This window comes from Oncorhynchus tshawytscha, linkage group LG09 (assembly GCF_018296145.1).
Source record: "Oncorhynchus tshawytscha isolate Ot180627B linkage group LG09, Otsh_v2.0, whole genome shotgun sequence".
In the NCBI taxonomy this organism is placed as follows: domain Eukaryota; kingdom Metazoa; phylum Chordata; class Actinopteri; order Salmoniformes; family Salmonidae; genus Oncorhynchus; species Oncorhynchus tshawytscha.
The window spans coordinates 75,470,961-75,495,785 of record NC_056437.1 but is presented as its reverse complement, the minus strand read 5'-3'; the positions used below and the strand labels follow the sequence as shown (position 1 = coordinate 75,495,785).

Genomic DNA, 24,825 nt, shown 5'->3' with positions numbered 1-24,825 from the left:
TGTGAAAGGAAGTCAAAGGAACATCTGCAGGTCGCATTCTGTTCCCTCTCAATCTCAATCGGCCGTTATGGCTGTCATTGCCTGTTTATTGAAAGCTTGAGCTGCATATTATTCAGTCACAGCCACTGAAATAGTTGGAACAGAACTTGAGCATTTTGAATGGGTACATGAATTAGTGACATACAGCTGAGAGATCGGAATGTCATTTGTCTTCGTTCCTGCTGATTAGGATGTAGGAGTGATTGTCCAGCATGTCCTCAACGGAAGTAAGAAACTCTGAAATAAAAAGCAATGAATCAAGCAAAGTAGGCATAAGTGTAAAGTACATGTGCACAGTATCGTCGTAAATGCCATACACAAAATAGGAGTTTATGTGTCTGGACTTTTGGCAAAGTGGTATATAGCATGTTGGATTGGCAAGCATCATGTAAGTTCAGATCCTATTCTCAGTACTATCCACGTTTCTACAGCAGTGAATAATGTGTGACATGCTGAAGTCATTTAGAGAAATAACTCTGCAGTCAGTAAATTATCCCAAAAAGGAGTGAAATTGCAAAAGAAAGGCATGCCCATTGTTGCTTCATTGCTTCATTACATTTCATGAGCTGTTATTCTGGGATGTGACCTTTAACATAGTCACTGTCAAACTTGCACATTGGTTGTTTTTCCCCTCACCAAGGAGACTTTACTGTCTTTAAGCAAACACAGCTCTCAGATGTGCAAATTAGATAAAATGGGCAGGACCGTGGGAGAGCCCTGAGATTTATTTTGGATTTACAGGAAATGTGTCTGGAAAATGAGAAGCTAAGCAATCTTAAGGAGAGGAGGTGAGGAGGAGGAGACGAAATTGAAATACCACTTGCTATGCAGAAAGCTCATTTAATTTAATCACAGTCTAAGACAGTGCATGAATTCCCTGCGTGGCCCAGGCTCCATTCTTGTGTGATATAACTCACTGGAGGGATCCATGTAGAAGCATTTTCATCTGCTGTAGGTGAGCAGATGGCTGGGTCACAGACAATGGAGAACGTAAAAGACACCTAGAGGCTTGGTTTAGGTTACCTTATCATCTTCGGCAGCTGTGAATTGCAGCACAGGAAATCAAGTGCGCCATAGCCCGTAGGTGGCAAATGTTTAAGCTGCTGTTAATTCAGATATGAACATTTTGACTCCTGGTTGTTGAGACATAAATAAAGATGGAGTATTCCATTGTGTGTGCCTGTTCGTTCTATTCACTTGTAACAATGGATGTTAGTTCAGTGAATATCTGACAACGAGCTCAATTCAATCAAGCTCACATTGCAGTAGCATGAACATGCTTTTCCACTTTAGGTCCCCCCCCCCCATACAGGTAATTGTTTACAATTTTCAAAACAAGACTTGTAGTCTTTGGTGGAGAAAAAAACGATGCAATTCAATGTCCGGTCTGATTGAGTCCCAAGTTTTACTTGGATTTTTCCACTAATGCTAAAAGGCCCCATGTTAAATTATAACTCAATTCATAACACGTACTATGTTGACGGTAAAGCAGTAGGATGATTATTTGTCCATGAATATTCTCTTGCAATAAAGCAGTATGGTATTTTGCATGCACAGCACAGCAACTTTGTAAACCTTGCACTTTCCACACCGCATGCATACAATATGTTGATAGTGTACCAACCGATAATACATATTACTTGGACCGTTACAATGGATTGAAGGAATCATCCATGCGTATAATATAAACATTGCATTATTGTACCCAAGGGTTTGTCTCCTGATAATTCAGAGAGGAAGACAAATTAAAGCATAGCGGAAACCAAGATATATTCCTCTGTATTGCATCCCTTTGCATTGTTTCATGTGTACAGAAAAATCGTCAACATTTGAGACATCATTGAACAAAGGGATTCAAAAGGAAATCCTTCTTATGAACAGTACATGTCCCTGTTTTAGGAGCTAACTACCACCACAATGTAATGATGTCAGGTTAATGTGTAACGTAGAGGGTATGATAGGGTTGGGATTACCACCCTGAACATTGTATCTGATGTCCTGACCTCCTTACTCATGATATGCTCTAGCTCTGCTACATGCAATGATAGGATATTTGACGATTTAACTTGTTTGTTGATCTTAAAGTGATTATATTACAAGCACCAAAAGGATAACTTTTTCCAATTATACTATAATGTGTAATATTGTTATGTGAAGTTATGTGAATACTTATAAAGGAAGTGACATCATTAGTTACAAGTGGAGATAGTTGGATGGCATGTCAATAAGAAAGAGAGAGCAAGTGCTTGGTTAATGAATGTTTTTTTTTTTTGTTAGATAATAATACACTGCAGTAGATGACATCATTGTACATGATGGGATCTATTTAGACAAACTAACCTCTAACATAAATCTAAGCGCACTCAAGTTGTGGGTGTGTCAGAAATATTTTTGATATTTTGACAGTGGGAATTATGGGCGCATGTTGTAGGTGTTATGAGGGCTTGACCACTCACTGGCCAATGAAAAACTGCTCCAAAGCCTTTTGTGGTTGCTTTAAGTTGTGTATTTACGGTGTTTGGTGTTCTGTTGTCATAAACTCCGGCGGGAGAAAATGGATGTTCGTCCTATCCGTGAAAGATAGCGCTACTAGTTTATTAAATAGCATAGAGTATAAATAACATACAGTAGTAACCCTATAATAGTCCTAGTTATAACACATGTTTATGTATCCAAATTTTCATATGCCTTTAAAAAAAGGTAATATCCTTCAACGTGGGAATGTTGCATTCAAATTTCGGTAGCCTATAGCCCAAATTGCATTGCATATCCGAACAAGAGACATTGCCTACCAAATGTTATAATAAGATTAGCCTACCTTCGCAGTGATATGGCCTGTATAGTGACTTTGCCATGTGAAGAATTTTACAGGTAAACAAACAAACAGTCAAATATTAGCCTCCCTATAGGCAGCGGGGTGGGTTGCCTCCCACAATGTAACCACCTAGGGTCGGCGTTACCAGACTATGCAAATATTAATACAATAGCGGATTCAGCAACACGGACAACATTCAGAAATCCTGCGATTTGACATCAGCAGAGGACAGTGGAAGATTCATTTTTCAACAAAATGATAAACGAGAAACAAGCAGACTTAACTACTTGATGTTTCTAAATAGGCTTCCTACACATAACTTGATGTTTCTAAATAGGCTTACTGACATCTTTCATTCAATGGGCATCGCACATGTCTAAAGTTTTTTTTACAGGACCTGGACATAAATATTATCGAAAAACTGCTCCCAAAAGTGATATTTTAATATACCATTGGCGATATGCTATTCTATTGATTAGGGTGCCTCCGCAGGCTAAATCCATGCCATAGATAACAGCCCTACTGCTAAAACCAGCTTTTGGTCTGTCTCTAATATCACCTCAGCGTAAGCGAGCTGATATAAGACAGGTAAATTACCGACCCTGGCGCAATGCTTTGAAAAGAGCAGAGTGCCTGCTTTAAGAGGTTGAAATGGCAAAATATTGGGCATTTGAGAATTGCGCTGGGTTAACTGCAGCCGAAAATAGAGCCCTACACCATTTCGAGGCTGTCATCGTGACATGTGCTGTGTCACGTACCATTCTGTTCCTTAGCTGGGTTTATGGTCAGGGATGCCCTTGAAAGCTAGTTAATACCACTTGAGACAGACTGTGATATGGTGTCATGATTTTAAAGGTCAAGGAGAGACCTTTAAACTCCCTAAGTACAGTGGGGAGAACAAGTATTGCATACACTGCCGATTTTGCAGGTTTTCCTACTTACAAAGCATGTAGAGGTCTGTAATTTTTAATCATAGGTACACTTCAACTGTGAGAGATGGAATCTAAAACAAAAATCCAGAAAATAACATTGTATGATTTTTAAGTAATTCATTTTATTGCACGACATAAGTATTTGATACATCAGAAAAGCAGAACTTAATATTTGGTACAGAAACCTTTGTTTGCAATTAGAGATCATATGTTTCCTGTAGTTCTTGACCAGGTTTGCACACACTGCAGCAGGGATTTTGGCCCACTCCTCCATACAGACCTTCTCCAGATCCTTCAGTTTTCGGGGCTGTCGCTGGGCAATACGGACTTTCAGCTCCCTCCAAAGATTTTCTATTGGGTTCAGGTCTGGAGACTGGCTAGGCCATTCCAGGACCTTGAGATGCTTCTTACGGAGCCACTCCTTAGTTGCCCTGGCTGTGTGTTTCGGGTCGTTGTCATGCTGGAAGACCCAGCCACGACCCATCTTCAATGCTCTTACTAAGGGAAGGAGGTTGTTGGCCAAGATCTCGTGATACATGGCCCCATCCATCCTCCCCTCAATACGGTGCAGTGGAGTTGAGACAAAACTAGAGCTTTTTGGTCTAATCAGACCACATGACCTTCTCCCATTCCTCCTCTGGATCATCCAGATGGTCATTGGCAATCTTCAGACGGGCCTGGACATGCGCTGGCTTGAGCAAGGGGACCTTGCATGCGCTGCAGGATTTTAATCCATGACGGCATAGTGTGTTACTAATGGTTTTATTTGAGACTGTGGTCCCAGCTCTCTTCAGGTCATTGACCAGGTCCTGCCGCGTAGTTCTGGGCTGATCCCTCACCTTCCTCATGATCATTGATGCCCCACGATGTGAGATCTTGCATGGAGCCCCAGACCGAGGGTGATTGACCGTCATCTTGAACTTCTTCCATTTTCTAATAATTGCGCCAACAGTTGTTGCCTTCTCACCAAGCTGCTTGTCTATTGTCCTGTAGCCCATCTCAGCCTTGTGCAGGTCTACATTTTTTTCCTGATGTCCTTACACAGCTCTCTGGTCTTGGCCATTGTGGAGAGGTTGGAGTCTGTTTGATTGAGTGTGTGGACAGGTGTCTTTTATACAGGTAACAAGTTCAAACAGGTGCAGTTAATACAGGTAATGAGTGGAGAACAGGAGGGCTTCTTAAAGAAAAACTAACAGGTCTGTGAGAGCCGGAATTCTTACTGGTTGGTAGGTGATCAAATACTTATGTCATGCAATAAAATGTAAATTAATTACTTAAAAATCATACAATGTGATTTTCTGGATTTTTGTTTTAGATTCCGTCTCTCACAGTTGAAGTGTACCTATGATAACAATTACAGACCTCTACATGCTTTGTAAGTAGGAAAACCTGCAAAATTGGCAGTGAATCAAATACTTGTTCTCCCCACTGTACATGGTAATGGTGGTACGTAAAAATATTTTGCCACCCCAAACTTGATGTGTACCCCATCTTTATTTTTGTTACTGCACTGTGCTTTCCCTTGCATATCAACTGTATATTCCAACCAAACCTTGTAAGGCAGATGACAAGATTTGCCATACCTGCAAAGCAAATGTGATTTCGCATAACACAAGGGTTTGTTGGACCTTCACTGTACCTTTTCTGCTGAGGAATTGGCATTGATCAGAAAAGTTAGACTGATGCCGGTTATACTTGTGATTACAAACTCAGTGGAGTTTTCCTTTTTCAAACTTTTTCTGAGGGCAGCTCTGCCTTGAGGGCGGGACAGAATACAGCCCTAACTGTCAATAACACACCCACCCCTCACTAGCTTGTCAGCTGCCTTGTAGAGGGGGCAGGTACTAGCAGCCTGCACCTGTCATGTCATTTGTCAATCAGTCCCAAGGCCAATCAACAGGTAGCTGATTGGCATCTACAGCTGCTAGTCGCAATCCCTACACATCATAGTAGAGGAAAACTGCCAAACACAGCTGTCAAATGATTCTAATAGTTTGCTCTATGGGGGGAACATGATGTCCATACGTTATGTGCAGACATTGATATAATGTCAAATGAACGTGGCCACAAGCCAAATAAAATTCATGTAAGGGTTAACGATTATTCGAAGGCAGCTTCAATGGCTTTATGTAATACTTTATGCAAGACTGAGCAGAATTGCAAAGGTAGTTCCTCAATCTGTGTAAATCGTATCCATTCACTTGGCACTACGCCCAAACTTCTCAGTTTTTTTTCTCTTGCTGGTGAGCTGGTGTTGAGCTGAATTGGTATTCCCTGGAATCCCGGAGGCCTGGGGTTTGTTCGCCGTGGGGGGCCCAGCGATCAAAGCCAGGGCCCAGGAAGGCCAGGGAGAGGGCTGTATATGCAGCTGCTGGTGGCATCTGATGGGAGATCTGCTCTGCCGTTTCCATTCAATTGGGGAACACTGCTACAGACCATGTGTTATTATTCACCAGGTAATGTTGAAATAGCTCCTTATCTGGATGACAGTCCTACATAGCTGAGAAATATTGAAATAAACACAGTCTTGAGTTTAAAAAAAGGGTAGGGGGCTTCCGCACAGCAGTATGTCTCCTTCAAGGTGCTGTTTCTGGCAGGTTTTAGATATTATTTTGAGATGCTGGTTTATTCTCTAAATAATGGCATAAATTCATGTGATGTTTATGCATTTCTTCAATTTCTATTTGAGTGAGGTGTCAAAACTTTGAAAAATAGAAGCACAAGTAAAATCTTACTTGGCATTTCACATCCTCAGAGCATTGTTGACAAATTGAAAATATTTTGTATTTGGTGATAATGCAACCAAATGTTTTCTTGTTCCTCTGTTTCAGAACCGAATGGATAAAAAATACATCCTGGTATGGCAAGATTCTCCATGGGCAGGAACCTTCATTTTGCTAGTATTGAGAGAGATGTTGTCTTTACTGGCACCTGATTTATCCAATGAGATTGCAATGGGAGCCTCAGCAAATGGGTGTCAAATTGGAGGAGAGAAATCCATTAAACAATGGAGTAACGTTTTACTGAAGGTAAGGCATGTTGCTTTACATAATTAAGACATATATTTTCTTATTTTATTTCAGAACATGTGGCATTTTTCAATATCGAGCCTATTCATCATGTTATGTCTTCAGTCACATGGGCCTGCAGCCTAAGACTTGAGCTCTTATTTATAATGAGACACAGATGTCAGGCAGATACAGCATGTCTGTGAGCAGTGCTGCATGTCCTCCTCTCTATAGAATAGCCCATGGTTTAGGTGTGGTCTTTCAAATGGTTTTCTTCACCGAGAGAATAGAGCATTCTATTACTAGCACACCACTCTGCTGCTGTTTCTGTATCTCTTCTGAACATATTTCTTGGAAATGTTACACACACCGCACACTGCTTGCTGTGCAGTCATGTGTAGACACTCCGTGTAGACACTCCGTGTAGACACTCCATGTAGACACTCCATGTAGACACTCCATGTAGACACTCCATGTAGACACTCCATGTAGACACTCCATGTAGACACTCCATGTAGACACTCCATGTAGACACTCTAGATAATAACTGCTTATACCATGGCAATGTTTGAATACTCGTTTCTGATTGGCTTGCAGGGCATTCCAGAGTGTGCATTATTTCCCTATGGCACGAGGTAGAATTTTGAAAACAAAAGTGAATTGAAAACATGAATGGCATTGTTGAATTTGATTTTCATAATAGAAAGCTAGGTCCGATGGTTTGGTTAGCTAAACTAAGAATACTGTTTGGTTACCATCTAGTAGACTTGCTAGGTACTTCCATGGATGTTAAACACATTTCTAGCAGCAAATGAACACGTCTAGCGGGCAAATGTCTTAAATTACAGCCATGGTATAGAAGGGACAATCAACTCATTGCTCTATGCGTTCTCTGGAAAATAATGCAACTCCGTGGAAGGTCAGTTCCACTCCGCCAGTGTGTCGTTCATTCGTTTCCATAGAGTGCATAGCCTCTTATCCCTTACATAATGAATACATGCACATGTGTCATAGAGGAGGCGTGATTAGCACCGGGGCACTGCACTCCAAGTCACTCTATGTTGACAGACAATTCCTCTAGTCAGACATTCTGTGTCATTTGAGACCTCTGGCATGCTGTGTGCCCTTGTGGCTACAACGGTTGAATAATAGTGCACTTGAGTGAAACTGCAAGGGCTTCGTCAGGAAATGTTCACAGAGGCAATTCTCTATAGGAGGAGAGAGAAAGTTCTGACTTGAAGAAATGTATGTCACTGTAGTTTACAACTTGTCCTCATTGTTCATGGCTGATTACAGCATGATGGAAATTACATTTGCATGAAAAATCAACAACTTTAATGTCTCACAGAAGGGACAAACAAAATATAAATGAAACTTTTCATGTGTGTGTGTATAGTACCCCTTGGGGTGAGCGTACATCCTCTAAAAGTGGACTTCTAAATATCGGCATGTTGGAGAAATAAAGATAATAAGAAGTGTTATGGATGTTAAATGAAATGGACACACTTTTTGGGGAGACTGATGCTGCGCATCCTGAGTGGCACAGCGGTCTAAGGCACTGCATCACAGTGTTAGCTGTGTCACTACAGATCCTGGCTCGATCCCAGGCTGTGTCACAGCCGGCTGCGACTAGGAGACCCATGAGGTGGTTCACAATTGGCCCAGCATTGTCCAGGTTAGGCCCGGCTTGTCCTTGTCCCATCGCACTCTAGCGACTCCTGTGGCGGGCCGGGCCCAATGCACGCTGACACGTTTGGCAGCTGTACGGTGTGGCTGGCTTCCGGGTTAAGCGAGCATTGTGTCAAGAAGCAGTGCGGCAATTGGATATCACAAAAAATGGGTAAAAAATAATAATAATAATAATAAAAAACAAACATAACTACAGGCAGCCTGAATAGAATACAATGTCAGGCACCACTTTTATTTTATTTGTTTAATCTTTAAACATATACAGCTTTCCTCCAGTGTTAGTTATGAAGATGAGATGTTAATGAAGCAACACAGACCCGTTGAATGTCGACACAAATATAAGATGTTTTTGTATTTAAAAAAGAAAAGAAAAGAAATATTGTAACAAAATATGCACATGAAACAATATTCCATTTGAAAAAGACAAAACAATTGTTGATACACTCTTCTCATCTTTCTACCTAAAAAAAAACAACAGCACTGCATTGTATGAGAAATCAGAATTTATTTTCCAAGACAAACTTATCTAGAACACGTCATTTTCAAGATATCAACAATCACTTCAGGGCAAGTCTGAAGAACAAGCAGACAAAATGTGGTGAATTCACAAGCTTCTGAAGCTAAGGCTGTGAACATCAATATCTATCCCATCCACAACCGTTATGGATGTTAAGGATATCATTGCGCTGAAAAAGGATACTCCTAATGAAATGTAAGAACCCAATTATAGACCATATGAAACCTTGTTGAAAGTTGGCTTTAATAGAGGAAGTTTCAAGATGATCCAATGTATGGTGCATGTTTTACAACAACAAAAAATCCTGGATGGATGTTACATTGCCTGTCCCAGTCACCCCACTATCTTTATAAGATAGTAGAACATAAAATAAAACGTTGGTCTGTATTGCTTCATTAACATCTTCATAACTAACACTGGAGGACAGCTGTGAGTGGAACAAAAACAAGCTCTGTGAGCCCTTTCTGAAAAGCCTTTTTTGAGACTTGGCAGCCTACTCTGTAATGGTCCAAATTCAGGCAATTTCCTTCATAAACTGGTCAAATAAAGCTTGAACTCCAACATATAAAATCATTATCAACGTGGTTTCATTTGGAAATGACTAACTTTATTTGTACACGCTCAGGTTGACCTTCCCATAGAATCACCCTTATCTTATTTGTCTTGCACAGTGATGTATTTTGAAGCACACCATTGTTCCATAAAATCTACATTTCAAAGACAAGACTCAAAAGAATATAACAAGAATTGAACCTTCATACAACTTATTTCTCAGTCTTATTTGTCCATCTTACTTTTTTTTTTAAACAATCAAAAATGAATTGACCTGATAAGAAGAGTCAAAGAAAAAAAAAAGATGAGGTCACTGAATTCTCAGAAGAAGATGGCTCCAGGCCAATCATATAAAGTAGATCATTTACAGTACATGACCCACACCTTACTGTTACATTTTTTTTTTGCCATTGGAGGTGAAAGAGTTTATGAACAAGAAAAGATCACTTGAGAAATACCAGCAAATAGCTTGAGCAAGGTCCAAAGCACGTTTGTATTATGTAAGTTCACACAAAATTCAGCCCGATGAGAAATTATTTTGAAACATAATTTTTTTCAAAATAATTATTTTTGGTTGACAAATGTGTCATTAATTGAATATAAATTACAGTTGTAGTCGGACGTTTACGTACACTTAGGTAGGAGTCATTGTTTTTCAACCACTCCACAAATTTCTTGTTAACAAACTATAGTTTTGGCAAGTCGGTTAGGACATCTACTTTGTGTATGACCCAAATAATTTTTCCAACAATTGTTTACAGACAGATTATTTCACTTATAATTCACTGTATCACAATTCCAGTGGGTCAGAAGTTTACATACACTAAGTTGACTGTGCCTTTAAACAGCTTGGAAAATTTTGAAGATAAAATAAAGTGGTGATCCTAACTGATCTAAGACAGGGGATTTTTACTAGGATTAAATGTCAGGAATTGTTAAAAACTGAGTTTAAATGTATTTGGCTAAGGTGTATGTAAACTTCCGACTTCAACTGTACACCTTAGCCAAATATATTTAAACACAGTTTTTCACAATTCCTGACATTTAATCCGAGTAAAAATTCCCTGTCTTAGGTCAGTTAGGATCACCACTTTATTTTAAGAATGTGAAATGTCAGAATAATAGTGGAGAATTATTTATTTCAGCTTTTATTTCTCTCATCACATTCCCAGTGGGTCAGAAGTTTACATACACAATTAGTATTTGTTAGCATTGCCTTTAAATTGTTTAACTTGGGTCAAACGTTTCGGGTAGCTTTCCACAAGCGTCACACAATAAGTTGGGTGAATTTTGGCCCATTCCTCCTGACAGAGCTGGTGTAACTGAGTCAGGTTTGTAGGCCTCCTTGCTCGCACACACTTTTTCAGTTCTGCCCACACATATTCTATAAGATTGAGGTCAGGGCTTTGTGATGGCCACTCCAATACCTTGGCTGTGTTGTCTTTAAGCCATTTTGCCACAACTTTGGAAGTATGCTTGGGGTCATTGTCCATTTATAAGATCCATTTGTGAACAAGCTTTAACTTCCTGACTGATGTCTTGAGATGTTGCTTCAATATATCCACATAATTTTCCTACCTCATGATGCTATCTATTTTGTGAAGTGCACCAGTCCCTCCTGCAGCAAAGCACCCCCACAACATGATGCTTCCACCCCCGTACTTCACGGTTTGGATGGTGTTCTTTGACTTGCAAGCCTCCCCCTTTTTCATCCAAACATAACGATGGTCATTATGGCCATAGTTCTATTTTTGTTTCATCAGACAAGAGGACATTTTTCCAAAAAGTACGATCTTTGTCCCCATGTGCAGTTGCAAACTGTAGTCTGACTTTTTTATGGCGGTTTTGGAGTCAGTGGCTTCTTCCTTGCTGAAGCGGCCTTTCAGGTTATATCGACATAGGACTCGTTTTACTGTGGATACAGATACTTTTGTACCTGTTTCCTCCAGCATCTTCACAAGGTCCTTTGCTGTTGTTCTGGGATTGATTTGCACTTTTCACACCAAAGTATGTTCATCTCTAGGAAACAGAACGCGTCTCCTTCCTGAGAGTTATGATGGCTGCATAGTGCCATGGTGTTTATACTTGTGTACTATTGTTTGCACAGATGAGTGTAGAACCTTTTGGCGTTTGGAAATTGCTCCCAAGGGTGAGCCAGACTTGTGGAGGTCTACAATTAATTTTTCTGAGGTATTGGCTGATTTATTTTGATTTTCCCATGATGTCAAGCAAAGAGACACTGAGTTTGAAGGTTGGCCTTGAAATACATCCACAGACATGCCTCCAATTGACTCAAATGATGTCAATTAGCCTATCAGAAGCTTCTAAAGCCATGACATCCTTTTTTGGAATTTTCCAAGTTATTTAAATGCACAGTCAACTTAGATTTCTGACCCACTGGAATTGTGATACAGTGAATTATAAGTGAAATAATCTGTCTGTAAACAAATGTTGGAAAAATTACTTGTGTCATGCACAAAGTGGATGTCCTAATCGAGCTGCCAAAACTATAGTTTGTTAACAAGAAATGTGTGGAGTGGTTGAAAAACGAGTTTTAATGACTCCAACCTAAGTGCATGTAAACTTCTGACTTCAACTGCACATTTCCCTCCACGTGGGCCAGCCCACTACCAATTAGAGTTCTAGCCAATGAGCTCTAGCCCCTTGCATTTGAGTGACAGCCAGGAAGAGGCCTGCCCAGCATTACCCAATGAGATTGCAGGGCATACCCAAAGGCTCAGTGGACACAGGAGAGAGAGAGAGCAATTACTTGGTGCACATATCTGCACATATCTGCACATATGTGACGTAGTACGCAATTTTCGGGGACCACTTTTGGCTCCTGAGTGATACTTTCAGAACTAATGGCTAAAAAGTATACAAAAGTATACAGAGAATCTCTTTAATAAAATGTGCCTTGAAGCACATACAGTTAGTTATATCTAACCTCAACCAGGTTACAACAACACTGGGTGTAACTAAGTATACCTCAAGATGTTGTTTACCCTGATCATTTTACACAACACCAGGACCTCCAAATCTTGAAGGGCTGCACATATGCCAGATTTGTGTTGGCTTATTCTGCTGCAGTGCAGGTGTCAAATCCCCCCTAAAATATAATGTAGTTGAAAAATATGTACAGTCATTCTCTGTACTTTTTGAACAATCTAATCTAATCAAACCATCAAGACCAGTAATGGCTTTCTGCATTCCAATGGCCTTTGATCTCAGTACAGTAAATCCTTGAGATTACAGACCTGATTGTTTGCAGGAATGTGCAGCTAGTTTGCAGGTCTAGATCAACACACCGAGTGTGATACACAGTCAAAACACACATTGCCCTTGCAAATATACATTCCAGTAAAAATACATGTTAATTCTTACTCCCTTGTGCATTCCTTAAAGGGGGCTAAAGATTCGAATAGCAAGTTGAAAGGCACCTGCATGAACTTTTGTCTAAGCATTTCTCTCCTTTGGTTCAGGTGGAGGAATACAATAACAGGCATAGCTTTGATCTTTATCTCTTTACAAGCTGTGAGAATGGAGCTGGAAGAGTTAAAGAGTGCCATCATACCACCCTGCATTTCTCTTTGGTAAACTCCGACAGAGCTGATAGAATTAAATGATAAGATACAATAATTCATTGGTTGTTGTAATGTAGTGGACATATGGTGATAATAGACCTCTCTCTGGCTCTCTTCTTGTGTGACATTCAAGGTAGATAAGCTGCACTCCACGTTCATATTCCCCGTGTGTTGATATTGATGTTTCACGGACATTTTCAAAGTGAACTAACCACAGTACAGTAGCAGCAGGCAAACACAATAACTCCATTCTTCATTATTCTGTGCCAGCCGTATACATAAAAGAACAGGGGCAAAGGACAACCACATTAAATAATTACTTGCCTTTTTGAATCTATATTCTCAAAACAGTTCCTTGGCAACAGTTCTTGTGAAAATATTGTAAATAGCATTCGTATAGAGACAGGTGGTCGACTGTCTCTTATTGCCACATCATCTGCTTTTACATGCGGCATTGTTCCTCTCCTCACAAATGTTATGTTTATCTCTGTAAGAATATCGCTTATACATCCCCCCTCCCCTCATTCGACCCTTTTCTGCCAAAGGATTTCCAAGTAATGGTATAGATGTATCATTATCATTCTAGGCTTTTGATTTGTTTAGATGGTTTGATCAGGTTGTCTTTATTATCATCAACACGTGTGATAAAATATATTGTCGTCTGGGTAGAGAAAGCCTAGCTACACTATAGAATATTTGAAGAGAATGCACATCATCCCTCTCCCTCCAGTTCAGGTCCCCCCAGTTCAGGTCCCCCCAGTTCAGGTCCCCCCCCGTTCAGGTCCCCCCCAGTTCAGGTCCCCCTCCAGTTCAGGTCCCCCCAGTTCAGGTCCCCCCAGTTCAGGTCCCCCAGTTCAGGTCCCCCCCAGTTCAGGTCCCCCCAGTTCAGGTCCCCCCATTTCTTCTACACCGCGGCAGTATGTTTTTGAACGCTCGTGGCGCTGTACATCTTCTGAACCACCACACAGACAGGAGTGAGAGACAGCCATGGAGAGCTGGAGAGCGGACTGTTTTCTTTGTTATTTTTAAACTCTTCCCATTCGCATCTATGACACGATTCACAGTGAGCTGTACAAGCAAAGATTTCCGATGCACTCGAAAACGGCAAGTAGGTTTTCACAGGTGAAGTACAGAGTACTTTTTTTCATCTCTTTGGGATTGCGGTAGCCGGAGATGATATGTGCCATAGCTTTGCTGTGTGTGTGTGTGTGTGTGTGCGCGCGCTAGTCAATTCAGATATCGAGTGTTCTATCTCTGCTGCGTCTTTTATCGATTCTGAATGATGGTGGGGTGTTGGTCGTGAACAACTCTGAACATTCATTACCTAAGATACTTCCATTTTAGTAGGCAAATAGTGTTGCAAAGTTGTGTACTAGTCGCTCGGCTGCGGAAGGGCCTGGCTGTGTGTACGGAGTTTGTTTCTGCCTCCCCTCCCCCATCCGTTTCTGCTGCTGTGCTGCTCATACTCAGAGGCCAAGACATGAATGCAATGAATGTGGTGATCACTTCAAAGCATTAGGGATGGTAGGGAATGGGTGTAGTAATACAGTTATAGTAGCGACAGATTACACTCTTTGGAAATGTGCGTGCATATTACGAAACTGAAGACCGCAACACCGTATTTGTGAATGTGCGCATGATAATACTTGCACGGTCTACGTGTTCACTGTTGGAATCATATCACAGCCTGTTCTTGATAACGTGATTTTGCTATTTTGGTAAATGTGCTACTACGTAGGCTACATTGTGGTTTAACAGAATTTCAGCATCAATATTGTCAGTTTTATTTTGTTCCAGTATAACGTCAGCTTCCTAACGTGTTTGTTACGTTGTTGCTGGAAGGCTATGTTGCTAAGTTAATTGATTCCAACTGTGTTGTTTTGGTATTGTACACAGTGAAAGTTGAGAATGAAAAACGAATCCCACAACGAATTCACACCTAAGCTTTCCCCCCTGAATTTTAAATTGAGCCGTTTAATTGATGCAGTGAAGAGGGGAACTTAGATTTAGGGTTTGATATTGACATGACCGATTGCATATAATGTTGATGATTTACACACATCATTCTGAGCAGTTGCCTGAACTAATGCCCAGTGGTCAAAGCAGTTGCCATTAGCTGACGTCCACACCTACTGTGTCTATAAAGATCAAATTCTTATTTTACCTTGAGACCTCTCAGGTAGCAGGCGCAGCACGTATAACACACACATAGGTGAAACAATATCATAGATACAACAGTCAAAAGTACACACAATGCCCAGTCAGCAAGAGATTGAGTAATGTGCTGCATTTAATTAAGAGGCACTGGGAAAACACATGCAGTTATCAGTTAAAATCTCAGACAGTTTGTTTTTAAAAGTACCAGTTGGCTCAAAATAGCATAGCTTTAATGTTTTTTTTGTAGCATGGTCCAGTCTCTAGCAGCAGGTAATTGAACAGCATTTTCACCAAAGATACTGAGTGTCTTGGGGATTGCCAGGTTGATGTAATTGCTGGATCTCAGGTTGTTGTTGGTGGTGTGGAGTCTTAGTATAGTGAGCTGAGATAAAGGGAGGTCTTGCTGAGGAGGGATTTGTATATGAATGTGAGCCAGTGGGTTTTATGTCATACATGTAGTTAATGAATGACTATAAGTCACAGTGATGGGTTTGGAATGGGTCACTAGTGACAAAACTTATGGCAAAGTGGTAAAGTACGTCCAGTTTATTGAGGGTGGACTTTGGGGCCATATTGTAGATGACATCACCACTATCCAGGATGGGAGTATTGTAATTTGGACCATGGTGTGTTTAGCACTGTGTGTGAATTAAGATTTGTTCTGGTAGAGAAAGCCCAGTCTGGACTTGACCTTTGCTTGAAGATTATTGATTTGTGTGTGGAACGATAGTGCCAGATATCCAGGTATTTGTATGAGCTGACATTCTAGGTCAGTTAGTGTCTAGATAGATGAGGACATTCTAAAGATATTGAGATCCTTGAAATGTAACATTTAAAGAGAAGTACTACTCCTGCTACTAGAATTGAGCGTATCACATTTGTTGTGTAGATTCATCATCTCCGTCAACGTGAAAAGGAGAGATTGAGTATAGTTAGTGTTTCCTTGCACTGTGATGTGTAAAATACCCTGTCTGTCCACTCCATAGTTCCCGGACAGCCACAGGGGAGGGCCACTTCCTCCAGGTCTCAGCAGGGACTGAAAATATTTGACTCAAGGTCGTCCTCTGATATGATCAGTCGGAGTGCCTGCCTGGCTGCATTCACCACACACAGCAGCCATGGTCACAGTCATGGCAGATTGGGCTCTGCCTGCACCCCGCAGTTCCTCTTTTAACCTCCAGAATGCTCTGCCCTTGTCGCTCTATTTCATGCTCAGGGTCGGCTCCTGTAGTACACTGCTCAGATCTGTGTCTCTCATCAGTGGCCTCAAGTGGAGTTTTTGTTCTCTGTGTCCTTCACATGACATGACACATGTCAAACATGCACGTTTATTTTCAATAGTGAAGAGGGGTCGATGTGCACATCTGTCTCTACTTACAGGAAAAAACAACAAAATAAGAACCTGACAGTATTAAAGAATGGAAGGAAGAGGCACCCTACTACTCGGTGTCCATAACCCTTTTCCGTTCAGTAATTTTCAGCCAACCATTCCAAGTCAGAAATACATTCAATAGGATTGTGATGAAGCAGTTAGGCTATATCTGAAATTAGTGTTCTTTATTTTCGCTACCGCTGTATTTTATAGAATAGATTTCATTCACACTAACATATAGCCTAGCTGCAGTTCAGAAACCCAACAATAAAAATATATTCTAGAATCTTCTGATGTTAAGGTATTGCTGTAGGGAGTCATTAATGGAACGTGCTAATCTGTGTGAACACATGACACACAGATCACTTTTTCTTCGTGAGTATCGATTTCTTCAATGCCCTTTGCTTTAGGGGATATCGAATTTTATTTCTTAGTAGTCAAAATATTTTTTCAACCTTTTAAATGGGTGCTATCGATGTGAGCAATGAAATAATTTATGGCATCTCTGTTTTGGCAGGATTTCTTTTTGAAATATTAGACTTGTGTGAATTCTATGCTTAGACATAGATATTCAGTCTGCTTTTATCTTCTCTGTGTTGAATGGATTTCCAATTTGTCTCAAACGTTTGTTCTTTTTATACTAAGTTGTCAAAATGAGATAATAAACGTCTGAGTCATTGCCTGTGAATACGTTTAAACGTGTGTTTAAAGCTTCCACTCATTATTTATTTTTGTTTCTTACAGGAGAAATTCTTTCACGGTGGCATAAGTAGAGGGGTGGATCTGATAGTTCTGCACTGTGGGCTGTACTGGGACGGGGTGTATGGACGCTGTGAACATGAGCGTGGGCGACAAGTTGGGGGGTTACCTGGTGGATCTGGGGGGCAGCTTCACTGAGGATGCCCCCAGACCCCCGGTCCCTGGGGAGGAAGGAGAGCTGGTGTCCAGCGATGGACGGCCCTACAGCCACGGCTTCTATTCTTTCAAGAGCCTCAAGAACGAGGCCTCCACGGCCACGCCAAGACGACCTGACCTGGACCTGGGCTATGAGCCGGAGGGCAGCGCCTCCCCCACGCCGCCCTACCTTAAGTGGGCAGAGTCCCTGCACTCTCTCCTGGACGACCAGGATGGTATCCACCTGTTCCGGACGTTCCTCAAGCAGGAGGAATGTGCCGACATGTTGGACTTCTGGTTCGCATGCACTGGCTTCCGGAAGCTCGAGGCCAACGAGGGCCAGGGCGGGGAGAAGAAGCTGAAACTGGCAAAAGCCATTTATAAAAAGTACATCCTGGACAACAATGGAATAGTCTCGAGACAGATCAAACCGGCCACCAAGAGCTTCATCAAGGACTGTGTGATGAGGCTGCACATTGACCCGGCCATGTTTGACCAGGCTCAGACTGAGATTCAGACTATGATGGAGGAGAACACCTACCCGCTGTTCCTCAAGTCAGATATCTATCTGGAATACACCAGGACTGGGGGGGAGAGCCCTAAGCTCTACAGCGACCAGAGCTCTGTCTCTGGGGGTGGGAAGGTTTTACCAGGGTATTTGCCCACGCTGAACGAGGACGAGGAGTGGAGATGTGACCACGAGTTGGAGGAGCAGCAGGAGAGTGATCCCACTCCCAGCAACCGGCTCACTCAGAAGCTGCTTCAGGAGACAGCTTCCCAACGCGTCACCAGCACCAAGAGATTCCAGGACAGTCACGAGTACAGGTAAATCCTCTCTCTCTCTCCAGTCTCTATAACTATCTAGCTTCTCTGTGCAAGTGCTGAATTAGAAATAAACTTGTCCTCCCCCCTCTGTCCGAGTGCTGCCTGAAGTTGGAGATGAAACGTGGCTCTGAGTTTAGCACAGCGGACAGCTTAAGGTGAGAGGAATGCAGTGCAGGCAGAGGCCTTTAAGTACCTGTGATGGTGAGGCAGGGGTCGAAGGGAGAGCATTTGCTGGTTGTTAGAAGGTGGAGGCAGACACTCTTTGTGTTCCCCACGCAGGTGTCCCGTGAATGGTAGGCTTTTCTAGTGGAAGAAAGGTTCTCTCAGAGAAAAGCTCAACATGATTTCTCTTTTGACTGTGGAAAATGGAGAAGTCTGGTTTAACTGCAGCCGAAAGTCAAAGGAAGCACTCCCGATATTTCTCTTCTGGATGACTAAAATAGGATTGTGAAAGTACGGTCTTGTTTATCTGTCTTCCATTCTTTAATCAATAGTAATATGATGCTTATGTTATATTTGACAGAAACCTTTGTGTCACAGCCTTGTGTCATTTCATTTGCGCAGAATGGGATTGTGCGATGTGACTGACTACTTAAAACTCTAATCCTCGTCCTGTTGGAACAGAAACAGCGCCTCTGGGCTTTTTAGCCCACTATGCAAAGGATTAGGCCTCCAAATGTTCCTGCCAAAGTCTGCGAATTAAATATCAATCTTTTTTTTCAAAGACATATTCACACATCTCTGAATTAGTTCCATATTGGTCACTAAGCAAAGCTGCTATCATCACCAGTTGTGAGAAGGATACGCGGAGGGATTTTCCAGATTTATTTAGCCTTGCTCTGAAATATGTAAGAACACAGCATTTTTACTTTTCAGATGGGCTTAAGGATATTCACTGTTGGCATTGTCTGGTGCAGAGATTGAAGATTGCAGAATTCTATCCCTAGAAGTTGACCCACTTTTCTATCAACAGTCTTCGACAAACCTTGCCATATGCAGAAGTTTCAGTAGCACTCTGTGCAGAGAATGTGTTGAAGAGTTGTGGTCGCAGGGCTGAAGGACTTGAAATCCGTCTTCAATTAGCCTGACTAAAAAAGTAACGTTTCCAAGTCTTTGTTTTAGTTTAGGACTAGTGTTGTGATTTTGGAAATAGGTCTACTCAGAAATAGCACATTGTTTAGACTATTGGCCTATGCTAAGGAATATTGTTTTGTCTGACTTCAGTCTATTTGGATGCTCCGAACAGTGTTTTTAGTATAGTTATAGTGTATAGGCCTTTATGTTGCCTTTTCTCATTTCCAGCTGGCCTATAAATGTGACAAAATGAGAGACTAGGCTATTTTAAAACCACAAACACTCCCCACTCCACCCTGCTTCTGATTGTGTATTCTATGGCCCCTGGATATGATTTGCTTTAATTAGTGAGAGCAGTGCATTTTTTGAGGTTGTTTTCAAATGACTATTTCATTAGGTCTAGTATTTGGCGGAAATTACAAAAATATTACCCTCCATTTTTAAATAGCCTTTTAGCATCACCCTTCGGGGTTTTGTGCAACTAAATTTTGCAGCAGTCAGATGTCTTTTAATGTGTGAAGACCAGAAGCCAGGGAATTAAAAGGGAGCAGCCCTGTAGTGAAGATGAATATGGAGAAAAACATATTTTTTTCGCCGTTGTGTAGTAATGCACAAAAAAAAAATGTTGCGGGATATAGGTGCGTTGTTCTCAGACAAGCAGGTGATGGCCTCATCCAGTCACTGTTCTTGTAGAGACAAAGCTCTCTGAATATGTGTACGTGCTATGATGAGCATGAATACACATTTTATATGAACCTGTTCATTCTGAAAGACTCATTTCAACCTGTCTGTCAACCTGACTCATTTTCCACCGGGAACCTTTCTCCTGTTGCCCCTCCTCTCTCCAGGTCTCCCTCGGAAAGTAGTTTAGATGGTTTACCTCAATGACAATTTCTGGTATGAACAGGTTAGATATATAACCTCCATTTTTATATAACCATATCATCTTCAGAGTAATTGTAGAGAGAATGTAATGCAGGTCTGATTCCTTCACCTACAGTCAGAAGTTTACGTACACCTTAGCCAAATACATTTAAACTCAGTTTTTCACAATTCCTGACATTTAATCCTAGTAAAAAAATCCCTGTTTTAGGTCAGTTAGGATCACCACTTTTTTAAGAATGTTAAATGTCAGAATAATAGTAGAGTGATTATTTTCAGCCTTTATTTCTTTCGTCACATTCCCAGTGGGTCAGAAGTTTACATACACTCAATTAGTATTTGGTAGCATTGCCTTTTAAATGTTTTAACTTAGGTCAAACGTTTTGGATAGCCTTCCACAAGCTTCCCACAATAAGTTGGGTGAATTTTGTGCCATTCCTCCTGACAGAGCTGGTGTAACTGAGTCAGGTTTGTAGGCCTCCTTGCTCGCACACACTTTTTCAGTTCTACCCACAAATGTTCTATAGGATTGAGGTCAGGGCTTTGTGATGGCCACTCCAATACCTTGACTTTGTTGTCTTTAAGCCATTTTGCCACAACTTTGGAAGTATGTTTGGGGTCATTGCCAATTTGGAAGACCCATTTGTGACCAAGCTTTAACTTCCTGACTGATGTCTTGAGATGTTGCTTCAACATATCCACTTAATTTTCCTGATGCCATCTATTTTTGTGAAGTGCACCAGTCCCTCCTGCAGCAAACCACCGCCACTACATGATGCTGCCACCCCCGTGCTTCACGGTTTGGATGGTATTCTTCAGCTTGCAAGCCTCTCCCTTTTTCCTCCAAACATGACAATGGTCATTATGGCCAAACTGTTCTGTTTTTGTTTCATTAGACCAGAGGACATTTCTCCAAAAAGTACAATCTTTGTCCCCCATGTGCAGTTGCAAGTCTGGCTTTTTGATGGAGGTTTTGGAGCAGTGGCTTCTTCCCTGCTGAGCAGCCTTTGAAGTTATGTCGATATAGGACTCGTTTTTACTGTGGATATAGATACTTTTGTATCTGTTTTCTCCAGCTTCTTCACAAGGTCCTTTGCTGTTGTTCTGGGATTGATTTGCACTTTTCACACCAAAGTACGTTCATCTCTAGGAGACAGAACGCGTCTTCTTCCTGAGCGGTATGACGGCTGCGTTGTCCCATGGTGTTTACACTTGTGTACTATTGTTTGTACAGATGAACATGGTACCTTCAGGCATTTGGAAATTGCTCCCAAGGATGAGCCGGACTTATGGAGTTCTACAATTTTTTTTCCTGAGATTCTTGCTTGATTTCTTTTGATTTTCCCATGATGTCAAGCAAAGAGGCACTGAGTCTGAAGGATTGCCTTGAAATACATCCACAGGTACACCTCCTATGGACTCAAATAATGTCAATTAGCCTCAATTAGCCTATCAGAAGGTTCTAAAGCCATGACATAATTTTCTAGAAATTTCCAAGCTGTTTAAAGGCACAGTCACCTTGGTGTATGTAAACTTTTGACCCACTGGAATTGTGATACAATGAATTATAAGTGAAATAATCTGTCTGTAAACAATTGTTGGAAAAATTACTTGTCATGCTCAAAGTAGATGTCCTAACCTACTTGCCAAAACCTAATAGTTTGTTATTAACAAGAAATTTGTGGAGTGGTTGAAAAACGAGTTTTAATGACTCAACCCTAAGTGTATGTAAACTTCCGACTTCAACTGTATGTTGCTGTGTATGTGCAGGGCTTTGATAAACCGTGGTGATCCAGGGGTGGCTGCACTCCAATGTAAAGGGGAGTGACAAAGGACCGGTAATTATTCTCTCAGTACAAAGAAATGCCCAAGTCATTGGAACAACAAAAGGCCCTACATTGGCATTGAGCTCCGATCACTGTGCATCAGGAGGACAATTTCATTAAGTTTTTCAGGACAAGGGTATTGAAAGGTACGGATGATGTTTTGATGGGCTTTCTGAGAGGTATGAGTAATGTTTTGGCCAGTGCTGCTGTTGCACTCGGGTATTTCTTCATGTTCATCGAAAGCCATCTGGCCTACTCGTCGGCCGTAAGAAACGTGATGAAATGTCCATTTACAGCTGTGCACCCACACTGTCATAGCTAAACAGCAGATAAAAATCAACCGTGATGAAACCAGTGTTGGTTTGAAAGCATCTCTCACCTCCGGCTCCATCTCTTTGCTCTCTCTCTGTGAGTCTGTGAACATTGACATCATGGCTGCTGCTTCAATCATGAGAAGATTCTAGATCATGGGCTTGAGTGCTGCCTGGGAATAATCATCAGAGGCTGCAGTAATCCGAGAGCTGCTCGGCTCATAAACAGATGCCTCACTACCAGTCAGTAGGATGGATGGCCATGGTTCAGGTTCTGGTAGGAGGCTGCCATTTTCCATGTGGTGCCCTGAAGAGAGAACACAGCCAGGTTTTAGAATTGGAAGCCCTGGTTTCTAGGAGGCAGCAGGGGAAGCAGGCTTCCAGGTCAAGGGGAAACCCTGTTAGAAAGGAGGCTTCATGCTTGGCGCTCGCTCCCGTGCCGTGCACACTCCTTAAAACACTGTGGCCTCCTGCAGCTGCCCCTTTCACTTGCATTTCCTCTCGTAACGCTCCTTCTTGTAAATGAATCCCACTCATTTGAAACCTTGGCCATAAAACGTTGTCGTTATCCACAACCACGTTGCACCGCAGCCACAAAATGTACATTTCTATGCATTGACGGCTCGTATTGGTTGGACTTGTTTTTGTTTGATAAATGTAGCATGAGGGATGCCGTCATGGTGTGGGTTTTGTTCCTCAAAGCAGTTTTTTTTTTTTAGAGCATCCGGAGCAAAAAAGTGTTCTCCTCAGAGCCTCTGTTTTGAGAAGTGAATCGATTTTTACTACTCAACTTTTTTATTTTATTTTTTATATTGAGTCATTTTTGACTTCAATGGAAACTCACTTTTTTTTGCAAAATTGCTGACTATTCCAAATGAAGTACTTATCTGAGCTCTTTCCCTTCTTTTCTTAGTTGTTCACGTTATGACATTTCATGTTTTTGTTAGATTTGGCTTGTAAGCTGAAAGCAAATGTCATGCATGTTCGCCATGGGTAATTCAGTAGACTTCCTTTGAAGGGCAGATTATGTAATGGCTTTCTGCTGACAGTGCTTATGGACGGAAAATGCAAAAAGGCCATAAGCATCATTTAATGACTAGAGTGCTTTAGTATTAAACTGTAATCTCTTTTCCAGTGATAAAAGCTGATAGGATTTATGGTTGATGGACAGGACTCTGTTCAGAAAGCATGACTGTACACCTGTTCTTTACGAAGATTAGACCTGTATTTATTTCCATGTTATGTTGAATAGGAAGTGAGGCACGTTTCTGTCTTGTTTTTTTTTCTCTGGGGGAAATTTGCCTCTGGGATTGTCGAGGAATAGTCTCTTACTTTTATTGCTCTTTGCCGAATAGTTGAACACCACCTTGATATGATCCTGTCTGAATGTGCCGGCAGTACCACTAGCCTCGGTCCTGTCATTTATAGCCAATAACCACGTTTCCATCCATACATTGTATGTGAGTAAAGTCATACAGTATAAAAATTTAAAAAATCACAGCTGTGATGGAAACAGGAAGTTTCAGCACAATTTTCTAAACGCTGACAGATAAGTTGTTAGTTTGACATGGTGGGATCTTTTTGTTTCGGTAAAATGTTATTATGTGAGAAATGGTGGTGGAAATGCCTTTATGCGCAAATATGTAATAGCCATCATATCGAAGTAAACTTGGAGTCACTCGATCACATGGTGTGTGTGTGTGTGTGGTCCTCCCACTACGACTCAGGAAACAACACACTTTATTAGGCTACAGAGGAAATAGGGGAAATAAGTTACGATGAACTTCACAGGGCGGTGAAAGTGCATGGTGATCTTGATGCTCCTTTCCAATAAATGTCGAGGGTCTTATTCTGGTGACTTTGATTGATCGATGCTTGGCTGCCGTCTTGACAAAATAAATAAAAATATTCTCTGTGATATCATCATGTAGACTAGCCTACCGCAGAGCCTACTCAATCTGTGTCTGTGAGCTGTTGGCTAAAGCATCAAGACCAGACTAGTCACATTTGAGCTATTTAACACAAAAAGTTTTTGTGGCGAAACTGTCGGTAGAGTTAAATGCGATGGGAAACATGTTAAACATTCACATTTTGTTTGGTAAGCCGAAAATTGCATTTTTTTGTGTGCACTACGTCATCATGCGCTGATTTAAAAAAATATATATATCCGTGACAATTCAGCTTGGTGGAAACACCACTGTTGGGAAAATGCGCGTGTTCACTTTGTGGATTTAGGAATATTCGCATGGAAATCTAGTTTATATCGTCATTTTATTCGATAGATTGGCAGTCTAGTTATGACACATATGCCATCTTCCATTACGACTGCCATTGCTTTTCAAAGAGAA

General features: G+C 41.3%; 1 protein-coding gene and 1 long non-coding RNA gene across 6 annotated transcripts in view; one reads left to right on the top strand and one right to left on the bottom strand.

The window, feature by feature from the left end:
* Positions 1 to 68: 68 nt before the first annotated feature.
* LOC112246036 lies at positions 69 to 2,951 on the bottom strand. The gene is made up of 2 exons (XR_002952850.1): positions 2,858 to 2,951; positions 69 to 276 (listed from the first exon to the last, which is right to left on the bottom strand). It is a non-coding gene; the product is annotated as an uncharacterized LOC112246036 (long non-coding RNA).
* A 3,689-nt stretch (positions 2,952 to 6,640) lies between these two features.
* The window catches only part of LOC112246035 (axin-1), a 33,511-nt gene continuing 15,326 nt past the window's right edge, over positions 6,641 to 24,825 (top strand). For 2 of the 5 annotated variants that reach the window (XM_024414298.2, XM_024414295.2), the window contains exons 1-2: positions 14,080 to 14,258; positions 17,410 to 18,384. In XM_024414298.2, coding sequence (XP_024270066.1) covers positions 17,489 to 18,384 — 896 coding nt within the window. In that variant the 5' untranslated portion in view covers positions 14,080 to 14,258; positions 17,410 to 17,488. Of the gene's footprint in view, positions 6,816 to 14,079; positions 14,259 to 17,409; positions 18,385 to 24,825 lie in introns of those variants that run through there. The other 3 variants (XM_024414297.2, XM_042327440.1, XM_024414296.2) reach the window with 3 other exon arrangements.